The sequence below is a fragment of the Natator depressus genome, chromosome 25, assembly GCF_965152275.1.
Source record: "Natator depressus isolate rNatDep1 chromosome 25, rNatDep2.hap1, whole genome shotgun sequence".
Taxonomy (NCBI): Eukaryota; Metazoa; Chordata; order Testudines; family Cheloniidae; genus Natator; species Natator depressus.
The window spans coordinates 11,866,647-11,893,993 of record NC_134258.1 but is presented as its reverse complement, the minus strand read 5'-3'; the positions used below and the strand labels follow the sequence as shown (position 1 = coordinate 11,893,993).

The 27,347-nt window shown below is 46.3% G+C and overlaps 1 protein-coding gene across 2 annotated transcripts in view; it reads right to left on the bottom strand.

Moving 5' to 3' along the window:
* The window catches only part of STK11 (serine/threonine kinase 11), a 73,048-nt gene that overhangs the window by 25,906 nt on the left and 19,795 nt on the right, over positions 1–27,347 (bottom strand). For both annotated transcript variants that reach the window (XM_074939352.1, XM_074939353.1), the window contains exons 2-7: positions 22,759–22,842; positions 16,596–16,685; positions 14,542–14,674; positions 13,568–13,704; positions 12,786–12,913; positions 1,095–1,152 (exon numbers count right to left, since the gene is read on the bottom strand). In XM_074939352.1, the coding sequence (XP_074795453.1) occupies positions 1,095–1,152; positions 12,786–12,913; positions 13,568–13,704; positions 14,542–14,674; positions 16,596–16,685; positions 22,759–22,842 (630 nt within the window). The remainder of the gene's footprint in view (positions 1–1,094; positions 1,153–12,785; positions 12,914–13,567; positions 13,705–14,541; positions 14,675–16,595; positions 16,686–22,758; positions 22,843–27,347) is intronic.

Below are 27,347 nucleotides of genomic sequence, written 5' to 3'. Positions count from 1 at the left end.
TAACGGACCAGGCAGTTGTCTCTTAAAGGCAGCTGCTCTTCAGAGCTTTGCTCTTTCTAGGCGTTAGGGTGAGGTAGCTCTACAGAAGACAAGTTCAGAGCCCTCTCTGGCTCTGACCCAAGGTCTCCGCAAGCCCCCTATCCCACACTCCCTCATGACAGTCACTAGGGGATCAGACGACAGCATCTCAGCTGCAGCTTTTCCATAGGAAAGACAAGGGGACACAGATGCTTCTTGCCGCAGCCAATGGGAGTAGAGCACGCCTAGTGCCTTGCAGGGTCAGATCCTGGTCTTTACAGCGTTCCCAAGAGCGTTCTGGGGCAAGCTCATATGCAAGAGCTCTGCTGAGCAGGGGCACTCTCGCCAGCGGCTCTGTCCCCCCGCAGGAGCACTTCCTAGTCAAACAGGAGACAAGCTCACACTGCCTCCTCGCTGAAGCATCCTTAGAACACTGTTTGTTCTTGTACTTTCATCCAGCCAGGAAATCTCTGCTCAAAGGCAGCATGTTCAAACCGATCTTTAAACTTCAGCAATAACAGGCTGTTTTTTTTTTTAAAAAGTAATGGCAGGGATGTGGGGTGGAAATGCGGGGGGGAGGGAAGAGAATGATTGGTTAAAAAGACAGACAAAATATTCCCTGTCTTGGAACCCTTCCTCAACCACTGGATTCCATATGGAGCAACTCTGCCACTACATTGAAATCCAGTTGTTCCATCTCTTGGACATTAAGAGACAGAAAACATTAATCCAAATCCCTACTTCAATATCCTCAACTTCAAGGACCCACCCCCTCCCCTGCCCACACTGCTACTATCTGGCCCGTGAATCTCATTATTCATGCGAGAAACACATTTTAAACACCTTCATTATTTACCAGTTAACTGAAATGCTCCAGCTCGATGTTTAAAGCAAAAAAGAACGCCAACTAGATTTACATGCAAGCTGCCAGAGCTCCAGCAGAGCTGGGGGAAGGATACCTAGTGACTTCCATGTGTCTGCTGTCAAAAGAAAAAACAAGTGCACAGCGATAGCACGGGTACATTAGCATAAGAAGCAGAAAGAGAATGACTAATAGGAAGAAGCTGAACACTCACTTGTGCTGCCTTATCTGCTGTATTGAAAATCTTTTCGCTGGGTCATATTCAAGCATCCCTGAAAAGAAGGAAAAAAAATTGAGGTGAGATTCACAGGCGCTCTCAGCCAATTTAGAGAAAGGAAGCACAAAGCCCCACCCCTCCCGATTCCCCCATAACAGCACCCATGGTTTCCAGTCCCCCTGGCCATGGGAGTTCAGTGAGACCTTCCTCTTTAAAATGAGAGGCAGCAGCATGGGATGGAGTGAGGGTCAGGAAAGGCAGCGTTTAACCCCAGCTCCACTGCTGACTAGCTGTGCAGATGTGAGTAAGGCTGTGCTCTACCTTCAAAGTGGGGATAATCCTCCCCTCCTCTGCAGTGTGAGGACTGGAGGTCAAGTTCTCTCCCCCATTCCCAGCCAGTGAATGGTTAGGGTCTCTAATGCCACAGATCATCCACATTGGTCAAACTTTACCACAGAGGAGCCAAAGGTTTTGGAGTGGTGTATACTCAACTACGCAGCAAGCCAGAGGTTGCATTCTAGGGACAGGTATCTCCCTGAAGCCCCTCGAATTAAGGACTCTTGAACAATGCTCTTCCCTGCTCGCCAGACCTCTTGTAGTCTGCGATCAGTTATATGAGATCTGGGCATGGGGAAAGGAGCTGGCCAATACATTCTCTCTCACCCAGACCATCCAGCAGAGAGGGGGATAATTTCCCCCTCAGACACAGGCTGCCCCACATCCCCAGAGACTCATTTATTGCAACCTCCGCCCTTCAAATTCTTTAAAAAGAGTCACAGTTCAAGAGGAAGAGAAATAAAAAGTTTCACACCACTCCCCAGAAACTGGCCAATGAGGCATTAACCAGTCCAGTGCCCCGCACCTCCATCAGCTGCATGCAAGATATAGGCGTTCCCCATGGAAACCACCACTAAGTTACTAACCTGTTGAACACCAAACAACATGAGTGGTGCTGCACACAGATTACAATACAGGGACATGATAGTCTAGGGACAGAAGCCAAGGGAACTATAAATAGGGTTCCTGGCACCATACGGTGGGGATGCAGCTGCTGCCGCACTGTGCTTTTTTGGAGTGAGGAATTCCAAGTAGTTTTGTTTTCAAATGAATGGTAACAGTTCAAAGAGCAGAGGGTTAACACCGAGGAACCTTGCAGCAGTAGGGCAGGGAGGAGGGATTAAAAGTGCTCCTATGTGCCACCTCCTCCCCTTCCCCTCCCCCACAGAAAATATAACCATGAATCACAGCTACTTTAGATTGCTCCCCTGGCAGGAGCTCACCACAGCCGGGCACGTAACCTTGGAATGGATACCTCAGATCCGTTTCTACTGGGTAGGTGTTGGACAGTGTTTCTCAAATGCAGCCACCGTGGTCATATGTGGCCACCAGGGGCTTCTCTTGCAGCCACAGCCTCCTGGGCTGTGATTGGGGGGGGAGAGGAGGGAAGGGGGAGAGAGAGAAGCAGTGGCCCCTCCCGCTCCCTGGTGCTCCTGGATGCACAGCCTTGGTGTTGGCTGCTGGGGTTTCCAGCTGGGCCCTGCTCTGCTCTGGAGACACCTGGGGCACAATGCTGGAGGAGCAGGCAGCTTCCCAGGGGTGGTGGGGCTCAGGCTTTGGGCGTTAACCCAGCGGTGGCATGGAAGGCAGGCTCTGGCCGCAGGGATTTGGGCTCCATCCCCAGGCTCTGGCTGCATTGGTTTGGGTTCTGTCCCCAAACTGTGGGGCTTCAGGCTCTGGCTCCCAACAGCCTCCCCATTCAACCTCCCCCACCCCCTACCCAAACCACCCGCAGCCCCTGTCCAGGGCTTAATTGGTCCCCAGACTTGCCGGGGCTGAGTAAGTCTGCTGTGAAAAGTGATACTTATATGTTTGTTAATATCACTTTTCACAGCAGAATTACTAGCTAGCAATAAATAAATTACAATGATTTGGATGTGTATTTGTGCATTCCCCCCCCCCCCCCCCAAAGGTAATTTAAGTATTTTAGAAACAAGTGTGAGAGCAGCCACCAGCAAGAGTTGGTGGCCACACTCTGAGGCCACCAAATAATTTGCCCTGAGAATCCCTGGCCTAAGATCTGATATTTTCCGCCACAAACAACAGGCTGAATCCACCCCCCATAAGAGCTGAACGCCCGGCCCCGATCTCAAGAGCGTTTTGAGAAGGGCTCACCTTGTTCCATTTGGCGATCCTTCAAAGCTCTATTAGCCTATTATTTCTGCCCCCTCCAGAACAGTTCCTGAAAATTTAACCAACTCCTTCCGTCGGTGGTACGTGCAAAGTACGTTTTAGTGGCAAAGATGAAAAATCCATTCAGAACCAGTCCAATGGGCTTTTTAGCCTCACTGAGTTAGGTTCATACCTTGTGTAATGGCACTAAACCATGGAGGAGTTTGGCTCATGCACCTGAGGCACTGGTGTGGTGACTGTCACCCATGCTCTCCTCTCCAGGCCTAGAGAGCTGACTAGGCTCAGACACAATTAACTTGGCTGTCAAATTAGAGCCAAAGTCTTACTAATGCCTACCCCTCCCTTCTCCATCGGGATATTAGCCATGTTTAAGTTATTAGAGAGACAGGGAGGGTGAGGTAATATTTATTATCGGACCTACTGCTATGGGTGACAGATGAGCTTTCGAGCTCCACAGAGCTCTTCTTCAGGTCTGGGAAACTGACTGAAGGCTTGTACACACTAGCGTGTACTTCGGTATAACTTAAGTTGCTCCGGGGTGTGAAAAAGCCACGCCTGAGCAACACAAGTTACACCGACTTAAGTGCCGGTGTGGACAGCGCTATGTCATTATGCCGATGGGAGAGCTCTCTCCTGTTGGCAGAGCACGTCTGCACTAGGAGACTAGCAGACTAGGGCATGTCTTCACTAGCAGCGTTAAAGCACTGGCCTCGGCAGCGCTTTAATGTGGCTGTGTAAACACCAAACGAAAAAACAACCACCCACCTCTGCGAGGGGAATGGCTCCCAGTGCTGGGGCACTGTCTACACTGGAACTTTACAGGGCTGAAACCTGCAGCGTGCGTGCATGTCACCTCTCTGAGTGAGAAAGTTGCAGGGCTGTAACGTGCCAGTGTAGACAAGCCTTCAGAGTGTCACACCTACATACAAGGTGGAACAGATTGTTTAGCACAAGTAGTTAACAGATATTTCAAGGGACCATTCAAGGTGAAGTGGCCCATTAATCCCAGTCCAGTCAGGGATGGAAAGCTGCTGGGAGTGTTGTTGGTGGGTTATAGATTGTTGTCTTAAGCCATGAATCCACACCCTGGGGCCGACATGGGTGTGACACAGGCATGCATCTAAATTGTGCCGCTTTCCACGATCGTTTCAAAGCTGTTATGGGGCAGTGCCAGAGATTCACAGGCTTCCTGTGCCCTCAGAAGCCGTGTCTCAGGATGCCGCCAGATCACCGGTTTCATCTTATCACGGCTGTTCCAAGCAGCAACGAGGCCCTAGTGAACGGCTCCCCCATGACGAGAAGGCAACTCCAACTTCTTAGCTACCGTCAAACCTGGTATCAGCTCAATATTGGACAGGGACTTGATCAGGGGCCTCTTCTGCCAAACTTGTGCTTCTTCGGGTGGGTGTTTCCCCTTTCTCCTCTAATCAGACATGCATGGCACAGCCCAGCAGCTTTCATAGCATATCAGGGTTGGAAGGGACCTCAGGAGGTCGTCTAGTCCAACCCCCTGCTCAAAGCAGGACCAAGCCCCAGCTAACTTTCTCCCTCCCTATTCATCGTACAGAAGCAGTAATTGGAAAAGCGGTTAGAAGAGTCCCACACCTAATTAAATACCCGATCAGTACGATTATTAGATGGTCACAGCTGAACGGCCCAGGCTGTTTTATTTAAAAAAATTAAAAAAAGATACGATTGGGGTGAAGGCAGATTGTACATGAGGACCAGAGACACTGAATTCTGATACTGGATGGCTTATTTTTTAATGCAGTCAGAAGGGGATATGGTCAGGTAAGACTCTCTATAGAGAGTGGAGACTTCAAAGAAAAAAAAGAAAAAGAAAATCACATTTCTGGAGGGCATTTCTGGAGACCTGTATGTCATCAATTTCAGCAGAATTTTCTGCAAGCCAAAACATGAAAACCTGCACAGGACAGCACACCCAAGATCCCAGAGACAATGGGGTTGTCTCAAAGCTGCGGTGCTTTTTCATAGTATCTATGGCAGTGGCTCAAATTTTTTTTTACTGGTGACCCCTTTCACACAGCAAGCCTCCGAGTGTGACCCCCCTTATAAATTTAAAACACTTAAATATATTTAACACCATTATAAATGCTGGAGGCAAAGCGGCGTTTGGGGTAGAGGTTGACAGCTAGCGACCCCCCCAGGTAACAACCTCGCAACCCCCTGAGAGGTCCCGACCCCCAGTTTGAGAACCCCTGATCTACAGGTCTGAGACGGCTTTGCTGGGGTGTTGTGGCTTTTGGAAGTAAGCATCTTCAATCCAAGCCTGCTCAGATCATCCGAATAATGCACAAGCATCAACTCAAAGACTGCTTAGAAAATGCCAGTGCTTGCCAAGAGATTTACAGCATTTACTAGATGGAACAGGTATGGGAGAGGATGTGGGTAGGCAAAAAAAGGAATTAAGTGTCTAAAACAGGTTATAAAAAAGGGGAATAATAGCATTTCTTACAAGCAGCTGTGGTGCAATACATTGTTCTCAGACAGGGTTCAGCAATTAAAGGAGCAATGAAGGTAACTTGAGCCAAAAAGTCTTTAGTTAAAAGGGAAAGTATTGTATTTTGGACAATGCTGGAAGAAGAAAATCTAATCAGTGGAAATTAAAACTCATGGATTAATCTGTACTCATATATAGCAGTTGTGTGGCTAAAGCCCAGCCTGGAGAGAGACTCCATAAAGGCAAAACATCATGTACTATTCACCAGTCAAATCATCTAAAAGTGTCTGCCCACAATAACCACACAGATATTCTCTACCACTTACGGTAAAGATTTCCATGTGGTTTATTTGGGAGGAGAGATGAAACACTGGAGCAGTGCGATTCTTCGGATGGATGCCCAGCTCTCAGATCTCTGCTCCCACAGCATTTCAGACGGGTTAAGCGTGCCCAACTCATCTCTGATCCTCTGCCCAGCACAAAATACAGAACTACAGGTAGCACGAATCCCTTTTCCAGTAATGCCAAGGACTACCAGAGCACAGAAGACCTTAAATCCGTCCTGCCTCCTTGCCACTGACAACCACCCATGCACCTTCATATAGTCCTGGACAAGCACAAAGACAGAGCACCATGTAGCTGAGTAACTTCTGGCAGCCAGGAGCCTCTTCAGGTACATGTTAAGTAGGCAAAGGAGGTAACAGCTGTAATTCAGGACTTCTAGGTTCTAGCCACTGACTCAACGCCACATCCTGGCCGAGTCATCTCCCTCATCAATTCCTCCATCTGTAAAATGGGAACAAGAGTATCTGCCTCAAAGGTATTGCAAGGGTTAATACACATGCAGCCGAGTGTTCTGGTTGAAAGGGTGCCCTCTGCAGTAAACGCAAAACTCATTCATGCTTAAGGGCCCTTTTTGGGAGGGAGCATGAAGAGAGGAGCTCTGCTCCCTCGCTCCCTCCACCTCCTGGAAACATCTCTAGACTCACCCCTCCTCAAGCTTTGGCTCCCCTCCTGCACGCTGGGAGACTAGCGGAGTCTTTCAAACGACAGACACAGGGATCTAACACACAGTGACACTGGACTACTTCCTAGACACCAGTATGCCAACTATGGACTCTTACAGCCCTCATTTCTGTAGTATTCAAGCACCTCAACTTCTAACGCATTTTCCCTCTCACCACCCCTGTTAAGTAGGGAAGTAGATCATGTCTTTTTTACAGGGAGGGAACTGAGGCACAAAGAAACTTGCCCAAGATCACAAAGGCAGTCAATGGCTGACCGAGGAATTGAACCCAGGTCTCCCAAGTGCCAGACCAGTTCCCTTACCACTGGGCCGACCTTTCTTTGGCTCCTGGCAGGAGACGCCTATTTTAAAATAGGATTTGGCACACAGAAGATTTCTAAAATCTCATTTTTCTTGCTCAGAAATGAATCTTATTGGGACACAAGTCATGCAATGGTGATGTCAGAGCTTCAGGTCACCTGGGGAGGCTTCTATCTTGACGAGCTACCCCCACAGACAATGTGGGCCTACCCATGCTAGCCCTCTAATGTCAATCAGTGAAAGGACGAGATTCATTCCTCTCTTGAAAAGCAGCATCCCAACTAACCTGTACTAAAATACTATAGTACTGCTCTTGCTAGGAGTTTGAAATAGACCCGTGAAGGGGCTAGAAGCCCCAGAAACTCTTGGCCTTCAGCAATCTTGCTTCTTCTCTGGAAAGATAAAGGCTGGTAAAGACAAGCTCAAGGGGTGAGGAGAAAAACCACACAACAGCTTGAGCAGCTGCAAAAAAGTAGTCAACAGAAAAACAAAGCTTTAAAAAGCATCTTCTTGTATCTGCTTCCCAACCAAGCTGGCACCCCGCTCAATGCAGCACTTCCAGCCAGAGAGGAAACAAAATACTTTGCAACATACTGTAGCCTTCTTTACGATGAAAGCAGGAGGAGTGCTCATCACTCTGCTACGTGCTAGAAGAGTCCTCCGGAGGCAATGGAAGGGGGAGTGAGCCAAGCTACGGGGATCTGTGCTGTTCATTCCAAAAGCTATCAGACATGCACTGGCAAGCCTGCAAACAGTACGCTTGAGTTCAATTTCACCAGCTGCAGAAGACGCAGGAGCATAGCAAGGAATGGGGATGTACTGCATAGAAAAATAGGGGCACGTGGCAAAAGTCCTCTGCCTTGTCACCAGTGCTACCCACGAGGGGATGTGGCCATGCTGAACACTTGGATCCCTGCAAGCTGGGTTACACTTCATGCCTTGCGACAGCAGTTTGTGATGCCCCTGGTATCCCCATAGTAAAAGTGGGGAGGGACACCACAGAGTTAAATCGCCTCATGTCTATTTGGTACATTGATCTCTACAGAAAGGGAAGGGGCTCAAACTAACTCAAAAGCAACGCTGAGAGGCTCCAGCCAGCTCTGAAGCGAGCCTATTGCTGCAGGGAGTAAGCATGTGGAGTGGGAGGGGTGGAAGAAAACTGAAGAGGTCCCCAGGACTTCATCAAGGGGGCAGGGGAAGAATGCTCGGTGCAGACAGGCAGGAGCATCTCCTGCAAAGAGAGCTTATCTGCTTTAGCCGTCGCCCAATAGGCGGCACGCAGCTGCCAGCCACTGGAAACAGAAGGCAGCAGGGGAGAGATGCCAGCGAGGACAAGGGGAGCAAAGAAAATAGGCTGCTAACCAAAAACAAATCTTCTGAGGCCAGGGGGCGACGGCGCCCCTGTTGCCTGAAAGTAGCAGAGAGAGAGAGAGATAGGCAGGAGATTTCCAAGAGCAAGGACAGGGCAGATCATCAAAAGGGAAAAAAGGCAACTAAGCTAGGGCACAGGTTTAGCCGTTTTTCAAGCCACATGTTTCAGAGCACAAGCAATTTGCACCGGGACTCAGGAAGAAAATGCCACACCCACCACACCGGAGTTCAATACCAAGGGCACTAGAGAGGCTTATCGCCTGTCTCAGAAGCATCCAGCCGTTATTTTAGATCCAGCTGGCATCAGACTGGACGCCAGTCGAGATGGGCCGGTGGGTTTGCTCCAGTTGAGCAATTTCCATGCTCCCAAGAGAGAGGCTGCTTTTCTGAGTTAGCATTTGCCGACTAAAATGCCACGTATAGATCTGGACATCACTCACCAGCACATGTGAGCATGACACGAGACATGCGTCAGTCACTAGCTCCAAGCCTTAGACAATCGCCACATTAGTCTCAGCAGCATAGCCAAGATGCCAGCTGCGCTGAGAGCAATCTCGAGCTAGGCCTTACTAACGGTTTCTGAAGCTATTACAGCTGATTAATGCTTTGCAAAATACAGGGAAATAAACTTATTTCATAATCAGTATGGAGCCAGAGAAGTTAAAATCATCTCCACATTACTTGAATGGTCGGGGTCAGCAACATCCTAGAAAGGAAGATAAATAGGGGCTGTTCGAAACAATGGGCAAAATCATCTCCTCAAAATGCATTAAAAGCTACAATCTATACAGATAGCACCACCTACTGAACTACTACGGAAATGCAGCTGAGAACAGCATGCTTAGGTCACTAAAAATGTCAGGCTGATTTGGGAGTTTGGAACTAGAACCTTCAGGCCCTGAGAGTGGCAAAAAGGTGAATGATTCATCACGTAAGAGATTCAAGTTTGTTTTGTAGTCATCTCTTGCAGCAGATGACCTATCCACACCACAGACATAACCAAGTCTGGGAACCTGGTTACAACACAGTGGGGCCCCATGACATGGTTACAATTTGTAGCATAGATGACCACAATTGTGAAGTGCTCCGGAAGGTGGTTAAGCGTCCATCTAACTACAAATTGCAACAGTGTTGGAACCAGGTCAGAGGGGGACCAGTGTTGTAACCCAGTCTTCCGGATCTGCTGCATTTGTAGCGTGGGCAGGCTTGCAGTGCTCAACCACTAACCCACTCATGCTTTCCTTCTAGGCGACTTCTGGGGCTTGCGTCAGAGGAGTGCAGATGTCCAAGTGCGATCAGAGTCATGTCCGGGGTTCGATCACTGTTATTCTGCACCTTTCTTATCACTGACTACTATCAGTGTCTTTTATATGGTAAGACAGAAGAGAACACAATAAGCCCATCCTATGGAGCGAGTGGTGTCCTGAGTGGTAGCACCCAGAGCCAGACCAGTGCTAGCCCCATGCCACGCTGCTCCTAAGCGGACACCACCAATTCAGCTGCTATATTAACATGTAACTGCTCTCCATGTTGGCATTCTATTTTATGCAGGAGCAAAAATATCAACGATCATCCCAACCCTCAAAAGAAGAGGTTACACTCACCTTGTGCAGTAACTGTGGTTCTTCAAGATATGTCCCCCTATGGGTGCCCCATTTCAGGTGCACATCTGCCCTTGATCAGAGATTTTCTGTTAGCAGTGTCTGTTGGGCCTGCGCGTGCGCTCTAGACAACCTTGTGGCGCACGCCAAGGGGCTACTGAACGGCATGGGCTCACCCCCCTCAGCTCCTTCTCTATCCAAACGTCCAACAAAACACAGTCCAAAGCAGAGGGGATGGAGGGTGAGCAGTGGAGCACCCACAGAGGGACACATCTCAAAGAGCCAGTTACTGACCTCTTCTACGAGTCCCTGTGGGTGCTCCACTTCAGGTGACTCCCAAGCAATGTCTCCCACAGGGAGGAGGCGGCTTTGGAATGGAGTCTAAGACTGAAGACAGTACAGCAGCACCAAGTGCTGCATCAGATCTGACGGCATGGACCGAGGCAGAGTGTTTAGAAAAAGTATATGCTGAGGCCCACAGAGTAGCTCTGCACATCTCAGACACTGGAATGTTCTTGACTAGAGCTGTGGCAGCTGCCTGGGATCTGGTAGAGGCTATTATCCTTCTGGGGGAGCCGAGCACCAGCTACACCATAGCAAGCAATGATAAACCCAGAGCTCCAACTCGGAAGTCTCTGAGTAGAGATCATGGACCCCGGGGATCTCTCTGTGATGGAGACAAACAGTCTAGTCGATTTCCAAAATTGTTTGGTCCTATCTACAGAAAAGGACAATGACCGTGATACATCTAATGTGCGAACGGAGGTCTCACGCGGAGATTGATGTGGTTTGGAGGTAAACACCAGTAGATGAATGGGCTGGTTAAGATGAAAATCCGACAGCACTTTAGCTAAGAATTTTGGCTGAGGCTGTAAGGAGACCTCGTCCTTGAAAAATACAGTGAATGGGGGTGCCATCCAGGCAAGCCGACGTGATAAGGTATTTGAAAGGCCGTCGTCACAGATAAATGAAGCAAGGAGCAAGTTGCTACAGGTTCAGATGGAGGTCCCAGGCGTGGAGGTTCCCTTAACAAGTCTAGAGGACAGAGTGAGCAAATATTGAAAACCCTTCTAGCGGGGGATGAAATGCTAATATCACAGCCAGATTAACCTTAATAGAGCTAATTAATACAGTGTGTTCTTCACATCCAACACGTAATTCAAGATGGCGGAGAGTGAAGAACTCTAGATAGCCTTGGTGTGTGGCACTAGTTTGCACAGAGCACATGTGGGGGCCAAACAGACACTGCTAACCGAAAATCTCCGATCAAGGGCTCAAGAGGCACATGCGCACCTGACGTGGGGCACCCACGGGGGCACTACTCAAAGAACATTCTTGCATCAAATGGTTGGAGCAGTGGGTCTAGGACTCCCGAGTTCTGCTCCTAGCTCTGCCACTGACTTGCTGCGAGAGTGTGAGCATATTGCTTTGCCTCAGCTCCGCCACCATTACTCCTGTTTCCTGAAGGGGAAACAGACCCAGAGAGGCAAAGGGACTTGCTCATCTTCACACAGCTAGTCAGTGGCAGAAGTGAGAAGATTAAAAAGCTTTGCACAAAGCAGAGATACTCCCCACAATAGAAGGTCAAAGTATTAATCTCAGAATTATTTTATGTAGAAGCAGTGCTTTAAGAGCAGGAATACCCCACAAGTCAGTGGATTTGAAGCCTGCACACATGACTACTCTTTAAAGACAAAAAGTAAGTTGATTCCCACCGTTACTTTATTTGTTCTACAGCAGCGCCAAGAACCCCCAAATGAGATCAGAGCCCCATTGTGCAAGATGCTGGACGCACAATAAGAGACCATCTGTGCCCCACAAAGCTTACAGTCTAAACAGATGACAACGGGTGGGAGGGGAAACAGAAGCTCACAGAAGGCAAATGACTTGCTCAAGCTCAACCAGCAGGTCAGTGTCAGAGCTGGGAATGGAACCCTGGTCTCCTATGTCCCAGTCAAGTCTCCTATACACTGAACAGTGCTACCTCTCCCTGGTCTCTATCACGGGAAGCTCAGCTGATGACTATACTGCTCACAAAGTTCTTCCAAAAAGCTGAGCTGCAGAGGGAAGAGCAGACTCGCTCTTCAGGCCTGTATGCTGAGCTTTTTAAGTGCACCAAGCAGACCCTAGAGGAGTCTCCCTCCGTCAAGAGCACAGCAGGATGCAGCTCCTTAGAATTAGTGCACTTAATACCAGTTGAAGCATTTCATATGGCAAGCCACAAAAGACAGTATTATTAACGCCCTGTCTCAGGCTCCAAGGGAGGAAGTTCAGAGCAGATGCTGAAAAGAAAGTGAAAGCAGAAGCTGTGCCCTCAATGGGCACCATTATGCTTATGTCTTGCTTTATAAGGCTTGGGCAAGGATCTTAACTGAATGTGCTTGCTTCAGAAAAACTAGCATTACAGCGCTGATGCTGCTTTAAATCCACCCTTTGGTGGGTTTGCCCTCCAGGTTTTAAAATCTCTCGAAAGCACATGAAATTGGAGCCATAGTATATGACTTGTTTCTATAAAGGAGATGCTTGCAGCTCATTTCATGGGATTAGTCTACAGCACCACAGAACATTCAAAGCCTAATCTTAAACTCTGAAAGGGGCAAAGGCTGATAAACAGACTTCTCTACATTCATAGAATGCTTTGAGTGAGGCACTTCTCCATCGGTACTAAGCCTGCTGGGTATTTGTTACAGCCACAGTTTTACCCCTTTTCATTCAGGTCATTTGAAAGAGACGCTCACCTCTAAGTAGGTCTGAGAGCGGAGGACCACAATCCTCTGGAATCGTGTAGTCCCCTTTCCCGATGTTTTCAAATAACTTATAGATATTATCCCCCTCAAAGGGATAGAGACCCGTTGTAATGTTGTATCTGTAAATGCAGAAAGAACAGTGTGAGGACAAATATATGAAACAGGTTCTAGTTCTGCAACAAGCAGATAAGTCAGGAAAACTGGACGACAGATGCGGACTCAAATGCATTCCAACCCCTCTCTCGACACAACTTTCTGACAGAAACTTCACACACATACATGTGAACCAGAAACTTACCAAGCTATTTCTCCTACAAGCTGGGAAGGAAAAGACTTTAAGCAAATACTTGTGAGGTGCTCAGATACTGCAAGGCTAGGAGCCCCAAACACACCTGGACAGACAGGATTGAGAAATGCCAGGTATGCAGCTACAGGCAGAGAGACTGGCTCAATTTCTCCAGCACTCTGGGCATTTGCTCCTGGATGTACCCACCATTCAAAAGGGAGTGGGAGCCCTAAATGCTCACACAGCACCCCCAGCTGCAGGTCCCAGAACAACACTGTGCCCGAAGCAAGTCACCCATGGAAGCAGAACACAGTCACTCAGACGCTGAAGAATCCCACAGGTGGCAGAAGGGAGTGCAGGGCTACATTAACACTAGTCCATCATCAGGGCTCCTACTAGCCAGCACAAATCTGAACTAGGATTTTTTTTTTTTTTTTTTTTTTGACAGGAGTAAAGATTTATCCAGGGTTCCTGCGCAGGTACTTACAACGTGACCCCTGCTGACCAGATGTCCACTTTAAAGCCTGAAAAGGTATCGAGGCCATTGGCAATTTCTGGTGGCTGGAATGCTGGCGACCCTTGGCTCGTTCTGCACGTATCATCCTCTGCAAACGGATGCAATGCCTGCGGCAAGAGACAGACATTTGAGTGACTCTCACACGATCACAAACTCTTCAGAGATCAAGGATAATATCCACGATAAAAGCTTTACCCTTGTGAGACTCCAGGCGAGTCTTTGTCCATCTTGTGGGTCCAACTACAATAGACCACCGATAGTATTATATATTACAAGCAGAGCTGGTGGGGTCTCCTATAGTTAAGATGTGCTCTTTGACTAGGAAGTGTTGGCATATTTTCAGTTGCTTATAGCTTTGCCCCACTGACTGTTTGGACCGAAGTTTTTTATGCTGTGTTTTTTTCCGAGTCTGATTTTTTAAGTTTCAGGTAAAACAGTTTAACCATTTCAAAGAATGAGATCAGGGAAAAATACATTGTTTTGCCCATGTTAAAAAGGTTCTTACAACTCTTTTGTTGAGAAACTCTAGTACCTAGATGCTTGGACTTTGGACTTGAAATTGAATGCTAGAGTCATGGATGTGCCTTTTGCTGTCCCTGTGAAAAGTCATCTAAACTCAGCCCAGTTATCAGACTCTAAAAATCTCAGTTTTCACCTGGTCTAATGTGGAAAACTTAGTATGAAATCATGTAATTAAAGTCGATTGTAACTACAGGTGAATGAATAATGCATAGCACAAGGGGTTGAACTAAAGTGGCACAGGCAACCTCAGTTCTGGAATTTCTTAACTTTTGAGTGCTTGACTTTTGCAACCTTAAAGTTCTTTTGATGTAGCTTTTTTGGACACACACGCTTGTGTCCCTCCAAGTCTCCAGTGTGTATGTTTACAGCTGGTACACTACAGACAGAGACGGGAATGGGGTTCACAAGCCATTCTCACATACCTCTGCCACTCCTAAATCGGATATTTTTAGTGTCCCATTGGTTGTTAGCAGGAGGTTCCCCGGTTTTATATCCTTGTGGACAATCCCTTGGCTGTGCAAGTATTCTAAGCCATCTATGAGCTGGCAAAAGTACCTAGAAAAAGTCAGAGGGGGGGAAAAAAAAAGATAAGTGATTCAAGTGACTGAAGCTCCATAAGAGCTATTGCCAATATGCATAGTGAGGAACACAGGTTGGGCCAACATTAGCCTTTGCTGCTGGGAAACTAGAGATTAGTCCATTGTATGTTTAGCACAGAAGTGACTACTTGCTGCAGTTAGGCATCAGGACAACCCCACCTCCCCCACTTGGGACATTGAACTGTTCTAGATCAAAGCTCTCTTCCCATTCTGTACATTGTTGCAAGTTCACATGACGGGCAGCATAGTACAGTTTGAAAGAATTTTTTTTTACTTCGCGGCAGCTCAGCAGGTGCTTAAAACATGCACAGTTCCACGTGGTGCAAGCCGTGCTGGACTCCTACCTTCCTTACAATAACTCTTAGCAACTAGCGCTCTGTAGACATTACAGGTTGCACCACATAGGGTCTCAAAGTGAGACACAGTTGCGTTCCTTGCCCTTTTATGTAGCGGGTTATCCAAAGCAGGGCGCACAAGCAGTTGTCCTTTGATCGGACATCCACAGATATAAAGTGACAGAGCCTATTCACCTTTGCTGCTGGGGTACACTGTGGAAAATGCACATCCAACCTCTGCAGGAACTCTGACCGGTAAGTACTGCACCGAAGCAGTCCACTTCTGCATCTAACCACTAACCTGAAGTGGCTTCTCTCAACACATCGCCAATTTGTTTAAAGTCAAGGTACGGGGCAGAATTACTCGCTGGAAGCTACAAGATTTGGCAGAAGCAGAACGAGAAAGAAAGGGAAGTACAGGATTGACTGTTAGGAGAACCCTTAGGAGAGCTTAGGGCAACTAAATTCATTTCAACCCCTACTTCGCCCCATAGCTAAAGGTGCAGCAGCACCTGGCAAGCTGCAGACGAGCACTAAATACCCTTTAAGTATTAAGGTTTCTTCAGCTGTGAGCTTCAAGGGAGCATGGAGTCTTAGTGTGCCGTTACCAAAATACACAAAACAAGACTGGGTACTAGACAGATTAAGCATCAGCAAAGATCTGTAATTTCTTCTCTGGCATTTAACTCTACATCTCCCTTCTCAGTTCACAAGAGGTCAGTCTCATCAGTAAAATGCCCCAATTTCCCTCATCTTTGGCTGCACGGCTCCAAAGGTCTTTCCTTTTTGTCCCCTTCCATTTACCATACTTGCCTGAGAGGAAAGGATTTCACTTAGGTTCTAAATGCCCCACTCAGGTTGTGCAGGGCAGGATATTTGGAGTCACACTGCTGATGCTCTCCATTTTCTGTCATACTCGCTTAACATGCCCTCCCAGTAAAACAAAACCACCATGGAACACCAGTAAGATACATTTTACCTGCTGCAAAATCTGGATCTAACTTATCAGCAAGTTTCACGTTTAGTTCTGTGCCAATTGATTAGTGATGGGACTTTTATTTCCCTTCTCCAAACTGGAATCTCATTTTCAGAGGAAAACCTGATCACACCAGAAAGTGTTCTGAAGGAGTCGACCTCTGTCAAGCCACAGAGATGCAGCAGGGAGTTCCACAAGGTGCAGCTCAACAGCACCCAGCACGGCCTCAACCGTCTCTTTGTAGCTGCTAAGGCACATGCTAGGCAGAGCTTCAGAAAGGGGATTAAGGAGGCATCTCAGGCTGCTGAGGCACCAAAAAAACGCAATAGAAAAAAAGCTTTTTGCATCCCAGAACCTTCCCCCCCACTCCACCCCACCCGTCAGCTTTTAATTTTCTCCATGGATGGTACCTGATGCACTCTTTGCTCATAACAAATTTTGCTTTAAAGTGCAGCCAGCAGCCTAAGTGACAGAGCAGAAGAACCTCCACTTGAATTCAAGAGCCAGAGCAAAGGTGGGAGAGATTGATGGACACAACGTGGGTTAAGAACTGAAGCTGCACTTACCCGTGAGCCTGAAAGACTGGAAACCTTTTTTCTGGGACACTGTCAAGCATCTCCTGCATCCCACACACACAATATTCCATCACCATATACGTGAAGGCAGAGTTAAGGAAGCACAGAGGTTAAATGCTCACCCAGGCAAGCACTGTGTTATCACCACAGTTCCGATTCTGTGCTACTGGAGAGCAGCAGTACAGGCAGTAACCTTGCATGGTACGTGCAAGGGTCATTATGCCACAAAGCCCATGTTTTGTTGGGCCCTCCCATTCTGCCTTCATTAGGACAGCGTTTAAAAGGATGCATGAGTCCAATTTTGAAGCTGGGAAAAGGATTCCCTCATTTTGCCGCTTGCCTGTTTAAAGGGAAGGCTCACGGTGGCGGTGGCTCCATGCAGCAGTAACTTTCCTTAGTTAGATATTGCAGCATTCCCAAAGGAATGACCTCTCTTGCATTTCCCTCCAGTTCTGATCCTAGGGAAGAGGAGGTGTCATCATCTAACCCTAATATTGGTGGCTATGTCTGATTTTCGCCTCTCTCTTTTGAGACCAGCACTTTTGATGGGGCCCATGGTTCCTAGAGCACCTTTGGCCATTCTGAAAGAGATAGCTGGACTCAGATTAAAAAAGACACAGGATTTGGAGGGATGGCATTGTTTTAGGAAGAAACCAAGCATTCTTGCTTTCACTTTATGGCTTTTGTCCAAACCCAATAGAGACAGGGAACTCAGAAACAGGGCTGAGGAATTTTTTCCAGAGTCAAGGTCTGGGTTTCTGTGGGGTGATCTTTCCTTTCATTTGCCCCACTGCTCCTTTGATCTCCAGGTCCGGGCACTCACAGGCCAGGGCCGGGGGAAGAGAAGGCTAATACTTGCCAGAGCTCCTCTTCAGCAATTTTTGCCCAGAATGGCAAATCCCAGGGAATCAATAAGAACTGTGATAAGGAAGGGGCATCAGGTTGGTGATGGCCTTAGAAAGGAATTGCCCATACACCATTGCTTCGTGTGCTCCCCACCGTACAGGGAGAAGGGCACTATCCAGCTAGCTCAGCGTTCCCTAGCTCAGGAAAGGGGGGCCTTAGCTGTCTATTCTTGTGCTGGGCAGATCTCGCTCTCGAACACAAGCTGCAGGATGAGCACGTTCTCTGTACCAGCCTACTAGCCATGCTAGGGTCAAGCAGGACACGTGCTGCTGCAGTGCTCATGAGGAAAAAAGCCAAGAATCAAGTGGCTCAGCCCCAAAAGCCAGCCAACCAGTGTCACAGATCCAGGCTAATTAAAGCCCAACATACACCAGAAATGTCACATTGAAGGTGTTGGTTTAGAAAAGTTTTTGATCCAAAGACCAGGATGCTCTGCAGTGAAGAGGTCTGTCCACCCTGTCTGCAGCTGCGGAGGCAGAACAAAACTGGCAGGTCTTCACCTGAAGATGTGTATCCCTAAAGCAGCGAATGACAGGTCTAAAATCCGCCAGCAGGCTGAAGTCCCATTGCAAACATTGTGGACTTCACTATGCTGAAGAAGTTAGAGATCACAGGACACCTTTCAGGAGGCTAGGAGTGGTTATTCCCAATGCCCTGGACAATATTCCCTCTTGAAGTAGCAGTGTATTAAAGTCAGCTGTGCAACGAAGCGTGGTATTCTTCAGTTCCTGTCCCAAATTTACAGGGTGTTGCCGTGTGCTGTTTAAAAGCGGCAGCTTATTACCACAGAGGCAGTAGCATTTCCGGGGTGGGGAAAAGCTGCTTTGGGAGCCTCTGGATACTAAAACGTCAGGCGTTATAAGGTGGCTTTTGCCACCCAGATACTTTGGCATTTGTTCCCCTCTCCAGAACGAGCTTTGCATTAGTGAGGTACCTAGCGGGTAAACAACTGAAGCAACTTGGCTGCCAAAAGCAACAGTCACCGTTTTCTCCTCCCACGGGACTCTCGGGCAAACAGAAAACCCTGCAGGCGCTCGCATTAAACCCACGGGTAGCCTGAGACATCGGGTGGCTATGGAAGGGCACAGCATCTTTGGGATGCAGACAAGGGAGCAACGTAACTCTGGGAACAGGGTCTCTAGGAGTGCAGAGCGTTAGTCTCGCCATTTTAATCACTCCTGGCAGATACCTTTTCAGCCTAGGACAAAAAACAAGTTGCTGATCTCCACAGATGCCGTGACAACTGTTCCAGGGCTACCGACGGCCACAGTTTTAAACGGGATCCTCATGAAGAAGTTGCACTTCTGTAGCACTTTCCATCCCAGGCTCTCAAAGCACTTTGAAAGCCTATGAAATCAGCAATACTGCATATCTCATTCAGGGCTTTTTTCCAGAGCAGGAAACTGAGGTAAAGAAGATATGTGACTGACCCTAGGTCTCACAGCAAATCAGGGGCAGAAGTGGGAATAGAAACCAGATCTCTCAAATCTCACTCTTGTTCTAACCACCAAGGGAGCAACCAGGCTGGTTGCATCAAAGAAGGGAATAAGTGGGAAGACAGCAACTTTCCCACCTTCAAACAAGCAATGCTAAAGCTAGCTCCTACTTCATGGGAGTCTCCCAGAGTGAACGCCAGCTATTGTTCCTTTCTAGAAAGAACAAGACGCTTCCAGTTTAACTAGCTCCCAGACTGCGCCTTCTTCCCTGCCCTTATCTGGACCTGATCCTTCTCTAGCTGACTAACTAGATTAGAACCTAGACATCATCCAGGCTGGAAGGTTTTACTGCGTATATCGATTACAGGCAACCATGAAAAGGCTGACGCTCTCATTTCTTCCAGTCAAGAGGGCTCTCCTCCCACACACAGTTGCATTTATTGATAATAGAAGCGATCAGGAGAGGGTGCCAGCCGGGAGTTTGCTTATTAAATTGGGTTTATTTTCTGCTTGGATGAGGCTCTCCATTCATCTCCAGTGCCGCCGTCCCATCAACAGCAGATCTGCTCAATGGCCTGTTAACTGCCAAAGCCCCCCCCCCCCCTTTTTTTTTTTAAATCGATTCATCATAGCTGTCCCGGTACCACAATCAATGAAGCCTGTGACCAGCCAAGCAACTTGTGAAACACTGCATTGCCAAGCTTAAGCATTTCACTACCACCACCTTAGTGACCCCAAAGGTGGGTGACACTGGCAAAGCCATGGTGGAGCAGAGGTTCAAAATAGGTCTCTCTGCTGCTCTTCTGGAAACTCATTTTTCAATGGCGAAAGCTTTTGCTTCAAGAGACAAAGATGGTCTTTTATAATGGCGGGGGGGGGGGGGGGGGGGGGGAGAGGAGACGCACCAAGAGTTATTCAAATTCTAAACTAAAAAAAAAAAAAAAAAAATGGATGATTCTGATGGACAATGTTTGTAGGCAACACATCTAACTTAAATCATTCCCCTCCCTGTTATCCAGTTCCCCAAAGCCTCAAAATCCACGATGAGGCTTTGTTCACATGAGCTGAGCCATTGCCACATTCAGACAGTTCGTGCTAGAACAATCATTTCCTTGACCTGCCAAGAGTCCCCCATCTGACTGCAGTCAGAGAGCCATGCTAGCAACAGCCATGGATACAATGCGACTATGACCCTGGTCTAGACTTAAAAATTACATCAGCCTAGCTAGGTCACTCAGGGCTGTGAAAAATTTTGCCCTTTGACCATGTAAGTTAGGTCAACCTGACCCCCGATGTATTCGCAGCTAGGTCAATGAAAGAATTCTTCCAGTGACCTACCTACTGTCTCTTGGAGATGTGGATTAACGACATTGTCAGAAAAAACCCTCCCACCAGTGTAGGAAGCATCTACACATTGTGCAGCTACGCTACTATAGCATTTGTAAAGCAGACCTAGCAGACCTGTCACAATGCTAATTCCCTTGTGGACAGGGCCTTAGCAGGTCTTGCTATAAAACATGGACCTTTGGAGGCTGTCTACACTGGGGAAATTTTCTAACTGGTTTTAAAATTAGTTCAGCTACTTATTTGGTTAGTTCACAGTAAAATCCTAAGTAGACATAAGGCACATGTACTGTTTACTGCAAGGCATCTAGGAGAGGTTAGCACTATACCCCCATCCATGGCTGACCTTACTTAGCTTATGTGCCAGTAAAACGAAAGTGCCTTCTCTCCACTATGTTTTCCCAGTGGGATAGCTAACCCACGTTAGTTATCGCGTGATAAACACATGTCTCCACTGACAAAGGCATAACCTTAGATAACTTCTCCAGTGTAAAGACCGTTCCTGCAACATGAAACTTTGCCCAATGGCTGCCCTTGCTTGGTCTCTCAATGTAGCTGTTTACACATGGAGAGTAAGCAGGCTTGGGAATAAACTCAGAAGCCTCACGGGAATTTAGAAATGGGAGAAAAGCAAATCCAGTGGACTGAACAAAAATAAGGCAGCCGGAGCTTGGAAATTAAACAGTCAATTCCAGTGTTACCCAAGAGCACAGTGCTGGTGGAGAGAGGTTTTCAAAGATTATTAGGGTACAGAGAAGAAGGAAAGCAAAGGTGGGGGGGAAAAAAATCACCCTCTCTGGCTTTGCTTATTGACACAAGCATTTCTGAATGACAGATATGAGCTGTCATCACCATTTACAAACACATGATGTCTCCCTTGGGCTCTTTTTCCCTTCTCATTCGGAATTTCAGCTTATTAAATTAAATGGCAGCTTTCTGTGGACAGTAATTGAATTATCCAGAAGTAACTGACCAAAAAGATCAAAATAAGGGCAAAAGTTGTGATGCAGTTTTTAATACTGATGACTTGGTTGCAAAGGCTTCGATCTAATTAACTGCCAGATTAAATTAGCTGGTCACTGATGTACTGTAAAGGGAGCACTCCGTATTTAGAAGCCATTATTGAAAATAAATGCAACTATTTAACATGGAAAACAACAATGGTTCGACTCAATAAGGTCAAATTGGTTTAAGCCAAAAGGCACTTTGCTGGAGTGTAACAGCCTCATTAGGAACTGTCTGGCTGCTCACTTTGGTTTAGTCTCCTTTTCAAAGTAAAAGAGCAGCGTATTTAATTAATTTCTTAACGTTTGTGCAGTGCTTTGAGGATGCAGCAGGCCATGGAAGTGCCAAATATCATTTTGACGTCTTGGTGTTTCTCTTCAGAAATCACAACCCAAGGCTTGGTTTCAAAACCAGAACGGTTTGGTCTGGAAAAGTCATGCTGCATATTCCGTGGGAGTGATACGTTTCCCATCTCTCAGGTCTATCATCAGGTTTAGGCTGTCTAAAGCCATGTCTACACTGCACACCTTACAGCGGCACAGCTGTGACGCTAAGGTACGCGGTGTAGCTGCTCTTTGTTGGCAAGAAAGAGCTGTCCTGCCAACAAAATAAAACCATCTCCAACAAGGAGTGGTAGCTTGGTTGGCGGAAGAGCATCTCCCGCAGATAAAGCACTATCCACACCGGTACTTTTTGACGGTAAAACTTTTGTTTGTCGGGGGGTGTTTTTTTCACACCTGACTGACAAAAGTGCAGGGTAGACATAGCCTAAAGCAGCGTCAAGGGACGTTCAAGGGATCTGGAAAAAACACAAGGTGGCTTTAGTCAGTCTGGAAGCTAGTTCTGACCCGTTAAGAACAACAAGCAGCAGACTGCCTCTAGAGAAGGACTCCAGAATTCAGCAGTACACACTCCTGCACAAGGAAGGCAGAAATGCTGGCAGGCATCCGTACTCCAGAGAACAACTGGATGATTTAAAAAAAGGAAAGAACACCACACCTGAGGCCATGAGGGAACAGCATTACAAAAAGGAATTACTCCATTTTGCTGCACACACAGTGCGGGATCTGTTTACAAAGAGGAAGGCACTGTTAGCTAGTAGTAAGGGCAGGAGGTTGGGAACTAAGACACCTAGGTTCTATTTCCAGCTCCGATTTACTGTGTGACCATCAACAAGTTCCAGTCTTTGTGCCCTATCTATAGACAGTACTTCTACTTGACAGGAAACGTGGAGAACTTGAGGAAATGTGCTTGGATGGAAAGTGCTACTGAGATGCAGAATATTTGTTAACACTAGTGAATAATTTCAAGCCCAGGAAATACTAAAATGGGTGTTAACCAACTAAAGCAGAATCCTTTAGAGACACAGAACATCAAAGCTATGAGGATTTAGAACTGTCACAATCTAAGTAACAAGCATTAAAACCTTCATATCAACACCTGAGTGAAAATCAAAAGGATATATTTTCTGCTTCTCTTCGTTATATAATACGTCTACCAGCTGGATGACATTTTTGTGTCGTAATCGTCGCAGGAGCTGAATTTCCCTGGAGGAAGAAAGAAAAAAAAATAAGAGTATTTCCCTACTATTGAGTAGAGTTGCTTCAATTGTAAAGTAGTTTTAGACCATCCTAATCCCAGCTGCTTCACCCAAGATTAGCGATAAATTCTGTTTGACTGACAGAGCTTTGAGCTTGTTTTTGGGGTTTGTTAACCCAGGGTTAGAACCTAAAAATACTTGTGTTAGTTGACTACAATCAAAGGCAGGCATCCTTTTCAAATTACTGCTGCCTGGCCACTCAATACTCCTGGTACAGGCATTCTGGTTCACCAGTGCACAAAAGCAGAACTATACCAGGGAACAACTGCAGCTGCCCTTGTGCACCAAAATCCAGAAACTCCACAGGGAACCAAGCTCCAAAGCCTAGTGTAGTGGCTTGACCTGGCTTGGCATGATCAATAATAGAATCCTGTTTAGCAGTAAATGCTATAGAAAAACAGTCAGTTGCAGATATATGCTGCTTTCTTCTACATTTAGATAACAACACAGTCACTCGTTAGAAGCTGGGAACCCAGGTTCCAGCCCCACCTTTGGTTGTTTTTCAAAATACAGATACTCACCACTACCACCAGAAATGTTGCACCACATCACCCATCTCATGCAAGAAGAGCCACATTATATACACCTGACCACCCATAGTGCCATACTTCCTCCACAAACCTTGGAGAGGAATTAAACCGAAGCCTGGGGGAACATCACAAGCAATACTTTGAAGAGCTGGCCCTGCCCAGTACCTACATATTCCAAAACTTTCAGTTACAAGTCAAATGATTGATTCAATTCTGATAGACATCTAGCTTTCTTTGAAGATGTAAAAGAAAACTGTAATAACGCAACTTCACCCTGCTACTCGGTTTACAGGATTGATAAGACAGGTGCTTCTAGGGAGGGAATTCTGATCCGAGGAGGGGCACCGTCAAGATAAATCCTAGGTTTAAAATAAGCTTGTGCTGAGAACACCTGAGTTCATTAAAACAGACGATTGGTTTTTTTAAATCTCATTTACTTTCACCATCTATTGTTATGTACCGACTTTCAATTTCCACACACAGAGTCCAGATTTTGGTCTAGGTAACTCCTGCACACTGTAAAGCTGCAGCAAAGTGCAAAAAAGTTAACTCGCTTAGGCAGGCTCATGCGCAAGGATGGAGATCAGTATGACTGTGGGCAAGACACTCCACCTGTTGGGCCTCAGTTACCCCCCCCCCCTTCTGAAAGACAAAGATAATACTTTATAGAGTGCTTTAACATTTACAGACGGCGTTTTACACACCGAGTACTCAAAATATTTGCATTGTTTCTAGGCAGTTTCTGTCGCATCACATGCACTAGTCCAAAGCTGTTGCGTTTCCTCCCAACACGGCAAGAGGATGTTTAATTGAGAGTAAGGAAATGGTGGAATTGTTCACAAGATCCAGCTGTGCTGGCACACAGCGTTGGGATGAACGACAGCATCTGTCAACCTAAAGCTCATTTTTCATTGCAACTTTCTTTCCAGGGTCGATCTGGTTGCCAGGTTATCCATCAAGTTTGGCTAGGCTTATTTCACTCAATGTTTTACAGAGGAAGACTGGGAGGAGGTCTCCTCCCCATTTGTCAAGCAAGGAACAGCAGAGCAACTGCAAGCTCAACAACAGGAAGAGCAATCTAATGCTATGTCACCCCACATAGGAAGCGGATCAGAGGGTTCCATTGGCATGTCATCCTAGATAGAACACTGCTTGCTAGCAAAGGAAGACACTGCACAGGGACATCCAGGCCCTGCAGACTGCTTGCCTTTACAGGATATGTCTTTCTCCAACCAGTGACTACAGATGGATTCTGCATCCTTTCCAATCAATAGTTCAGGGTAGAAGTCACAAAACTACCCTGAATTCTATAATATGCAGGAAGCAGCTTCATGGAGTTTTTCCCAGATCAAGCACTCTTGCTAGAGACACTAGAAAGCTAGAATTCACAGCTGGCCTCTGTGTCTGCGCCCCAGAGATGGACCATGAGTTTTACATAACATCTACCAAGCTGTTTGGATGCCCAGTTCTAATAAACCTTTTCTCTCTGCACGTCATGATTCTGAATGTATGAACACCATCATCTGTGGTTACATGAGCTAGGATAAAATTGCTAGGGCTATCAATGCATTCAGCAGCAGCAAGAGAAGCAAGAAATAGAACTGTACTGTGTCACAACACAGGGTAACATTGGATATTTAGGTGCATTACTCCTTTTGATACATTCTACATCAGGCACTGCAAAAAAAAGGATAATAGACCAGATACACCATCATTCTGTTTCAGGGGGACAATTCTTATGTTCCTCTTTTAAGGGAGCTTCAACTTGAAATCAAGTGTTTTCCAAAAGGAGTTAAAAAACCAATTCCAAGTACTACACCTTACCTTAATTCCTATGGTCAATTGCTGTTTTATAGCCACTTTTAAGACTACTCCTTCCTTGTTCATCATGTACACAAGGCTTCCACAAAACACAGGAAACTAATCAACTGACTCTGCAGGATTTCAGGCAGATGCCAAAAATCAACTAAAGAAATTCAGAGTCATAAAATTTAAGGCCAGAAAGGACCAATTAGATCATCTGGTCTGACCTCCTATCTAACACAAGATCAAACTGGAGTAAGATATTTTCCCCTCTAATATATGAGAGAGAGATGGAACAGCTACGATCACTAACAGTAAATCAAACAAAATTTAAAAATGCAAGGATGACTACTGAGTGTTCCATAAGGTGTCCTGAGAAAACAAGAATACTTCATTAGACAGTTAAACAGTAAAGAGTGCAATATGAGGTTAATAAGTTTGCAATTAAACATTCTATACTTCAGATAAAGGTGTCAGCACTTGCATAGCACCCTTCTCAGTCACTGCCGATGAGTACCCACATGCACTGAATACATGGGGATGGGGAAGGGACAAGGACTTGTTACTTCAACTCAAGCTTTTCTTGGTTACTATTCCATATGAGAATTAATTAAGGAATGTTAATTATGCAAAGAGAAAGCTTACACATGCTACCGCTCTTCCTGGAGTGGTTATTCAAGGAGATGCACCCTTGATTACTTGTGTGTGTATAAAGGAAATCTATAGTTTTCCTGCATTACTGTAATCCATTCCCCACCTCCCGCATTGCTTTAACACAGGAGAGTTAGCTATCAATGGTGCCTTGAGACTGAGCAACATCACCACTGTCCAAGTGCATTACATCTCACACCGCGCATTGGATCCATAGCCATAAAAGGGAAGACAGACATCTCAGAGACTGCAAGGGGAGTGGTGAATCACAACATCATTGCAGCAGCCCAGCAAGAGTTGTTTAGTGTTCAGCTTGTTCCAGAGGTCTCCACTGGATTAGAACCACATCCTTCACCTTTTACTATGTACTAAAACTGCAGATGCAAGAATTAGGTACAGGTGGATCATGCTGAATAAAAATCCAAATTCCTCTTATGCAACAGAAAACTATCTAGGCAGCTCCATAGTAACCTCTGCTGAAGTGACGATTTGTTCCAAATTAATGCCAAACATTCACATGGATTTAAAGTGTTTGCAAAAAATATTGCATTTTAATGGGACACTGGTAGCTCAAGCCCTAATTTTAGTTTCTGAAGACAAAGTTTTTTTTACAAAAACATAAAATGGCTAAGTTTTTTTAAAGTACGTTTGTTTCCATTCAGACATCCCCCCATAGCATTTGCAGTCCACACAAGGAAACTATTGTGTTAACACAGGAGGGCCTGAAAAGTGAAGCCAACTAGAAACAGAGTGAATCTGAGTGGCTTATTTTCAATAGCCACAGCAAGTGAAGCATAACAGAAGATATTTACATAAAAAAAAAAAATCTTACATATGTGGGAAATTTTTTTTAGAAGTCTTAAAAAACACAGGGCAAGAAGACTGCATTCAAATTCAGTTTTCACAAGCTACAGGGTTAGACAGGAAGTAGACCTTTTAGCCTCAGGCAGAATCTGACACTCCCTTTTAATCAAAATATTCTCCCCACGTTAGAACATAATCCATGTGACTGGGCTTTTGTACGCCAAGCACACATTTTTTTTAAAAAAAAAAACCAACATAATGAGGAAGGCAAATACAGCTTAAAGTGCTTCGGTTCCTTTTATGTTGCAGAGTTATAGTAATGTATGTGCCAAGTTCTTATTACAAGCAATATGCTAAGAGCAAATGCACAACAACCAGAGGCTTTAGGTGCTGCAGAACTATCTGCAGAGGACGGCTACACATTTCTTAGAAGTGGGAGATTAGCCATCCCCTCTCCACAGCGGTAGCACCAGCAAAATAACCTTGGGTGCCTCCCCTGCCCTCTTATCCAGTGGATACTAGTTAGAGATAGAATCGTGGGACTGCCTAAATGACCCCCTCCACCCATTTCCAGCCCTGTTCTGTCTTTTGCTCCCTAAAACCGAGGGTGGGGGGTGGGGTGGGGTGCGCTTTGTGCAGGCAGCATACCTTTGCGAAAGGTTTA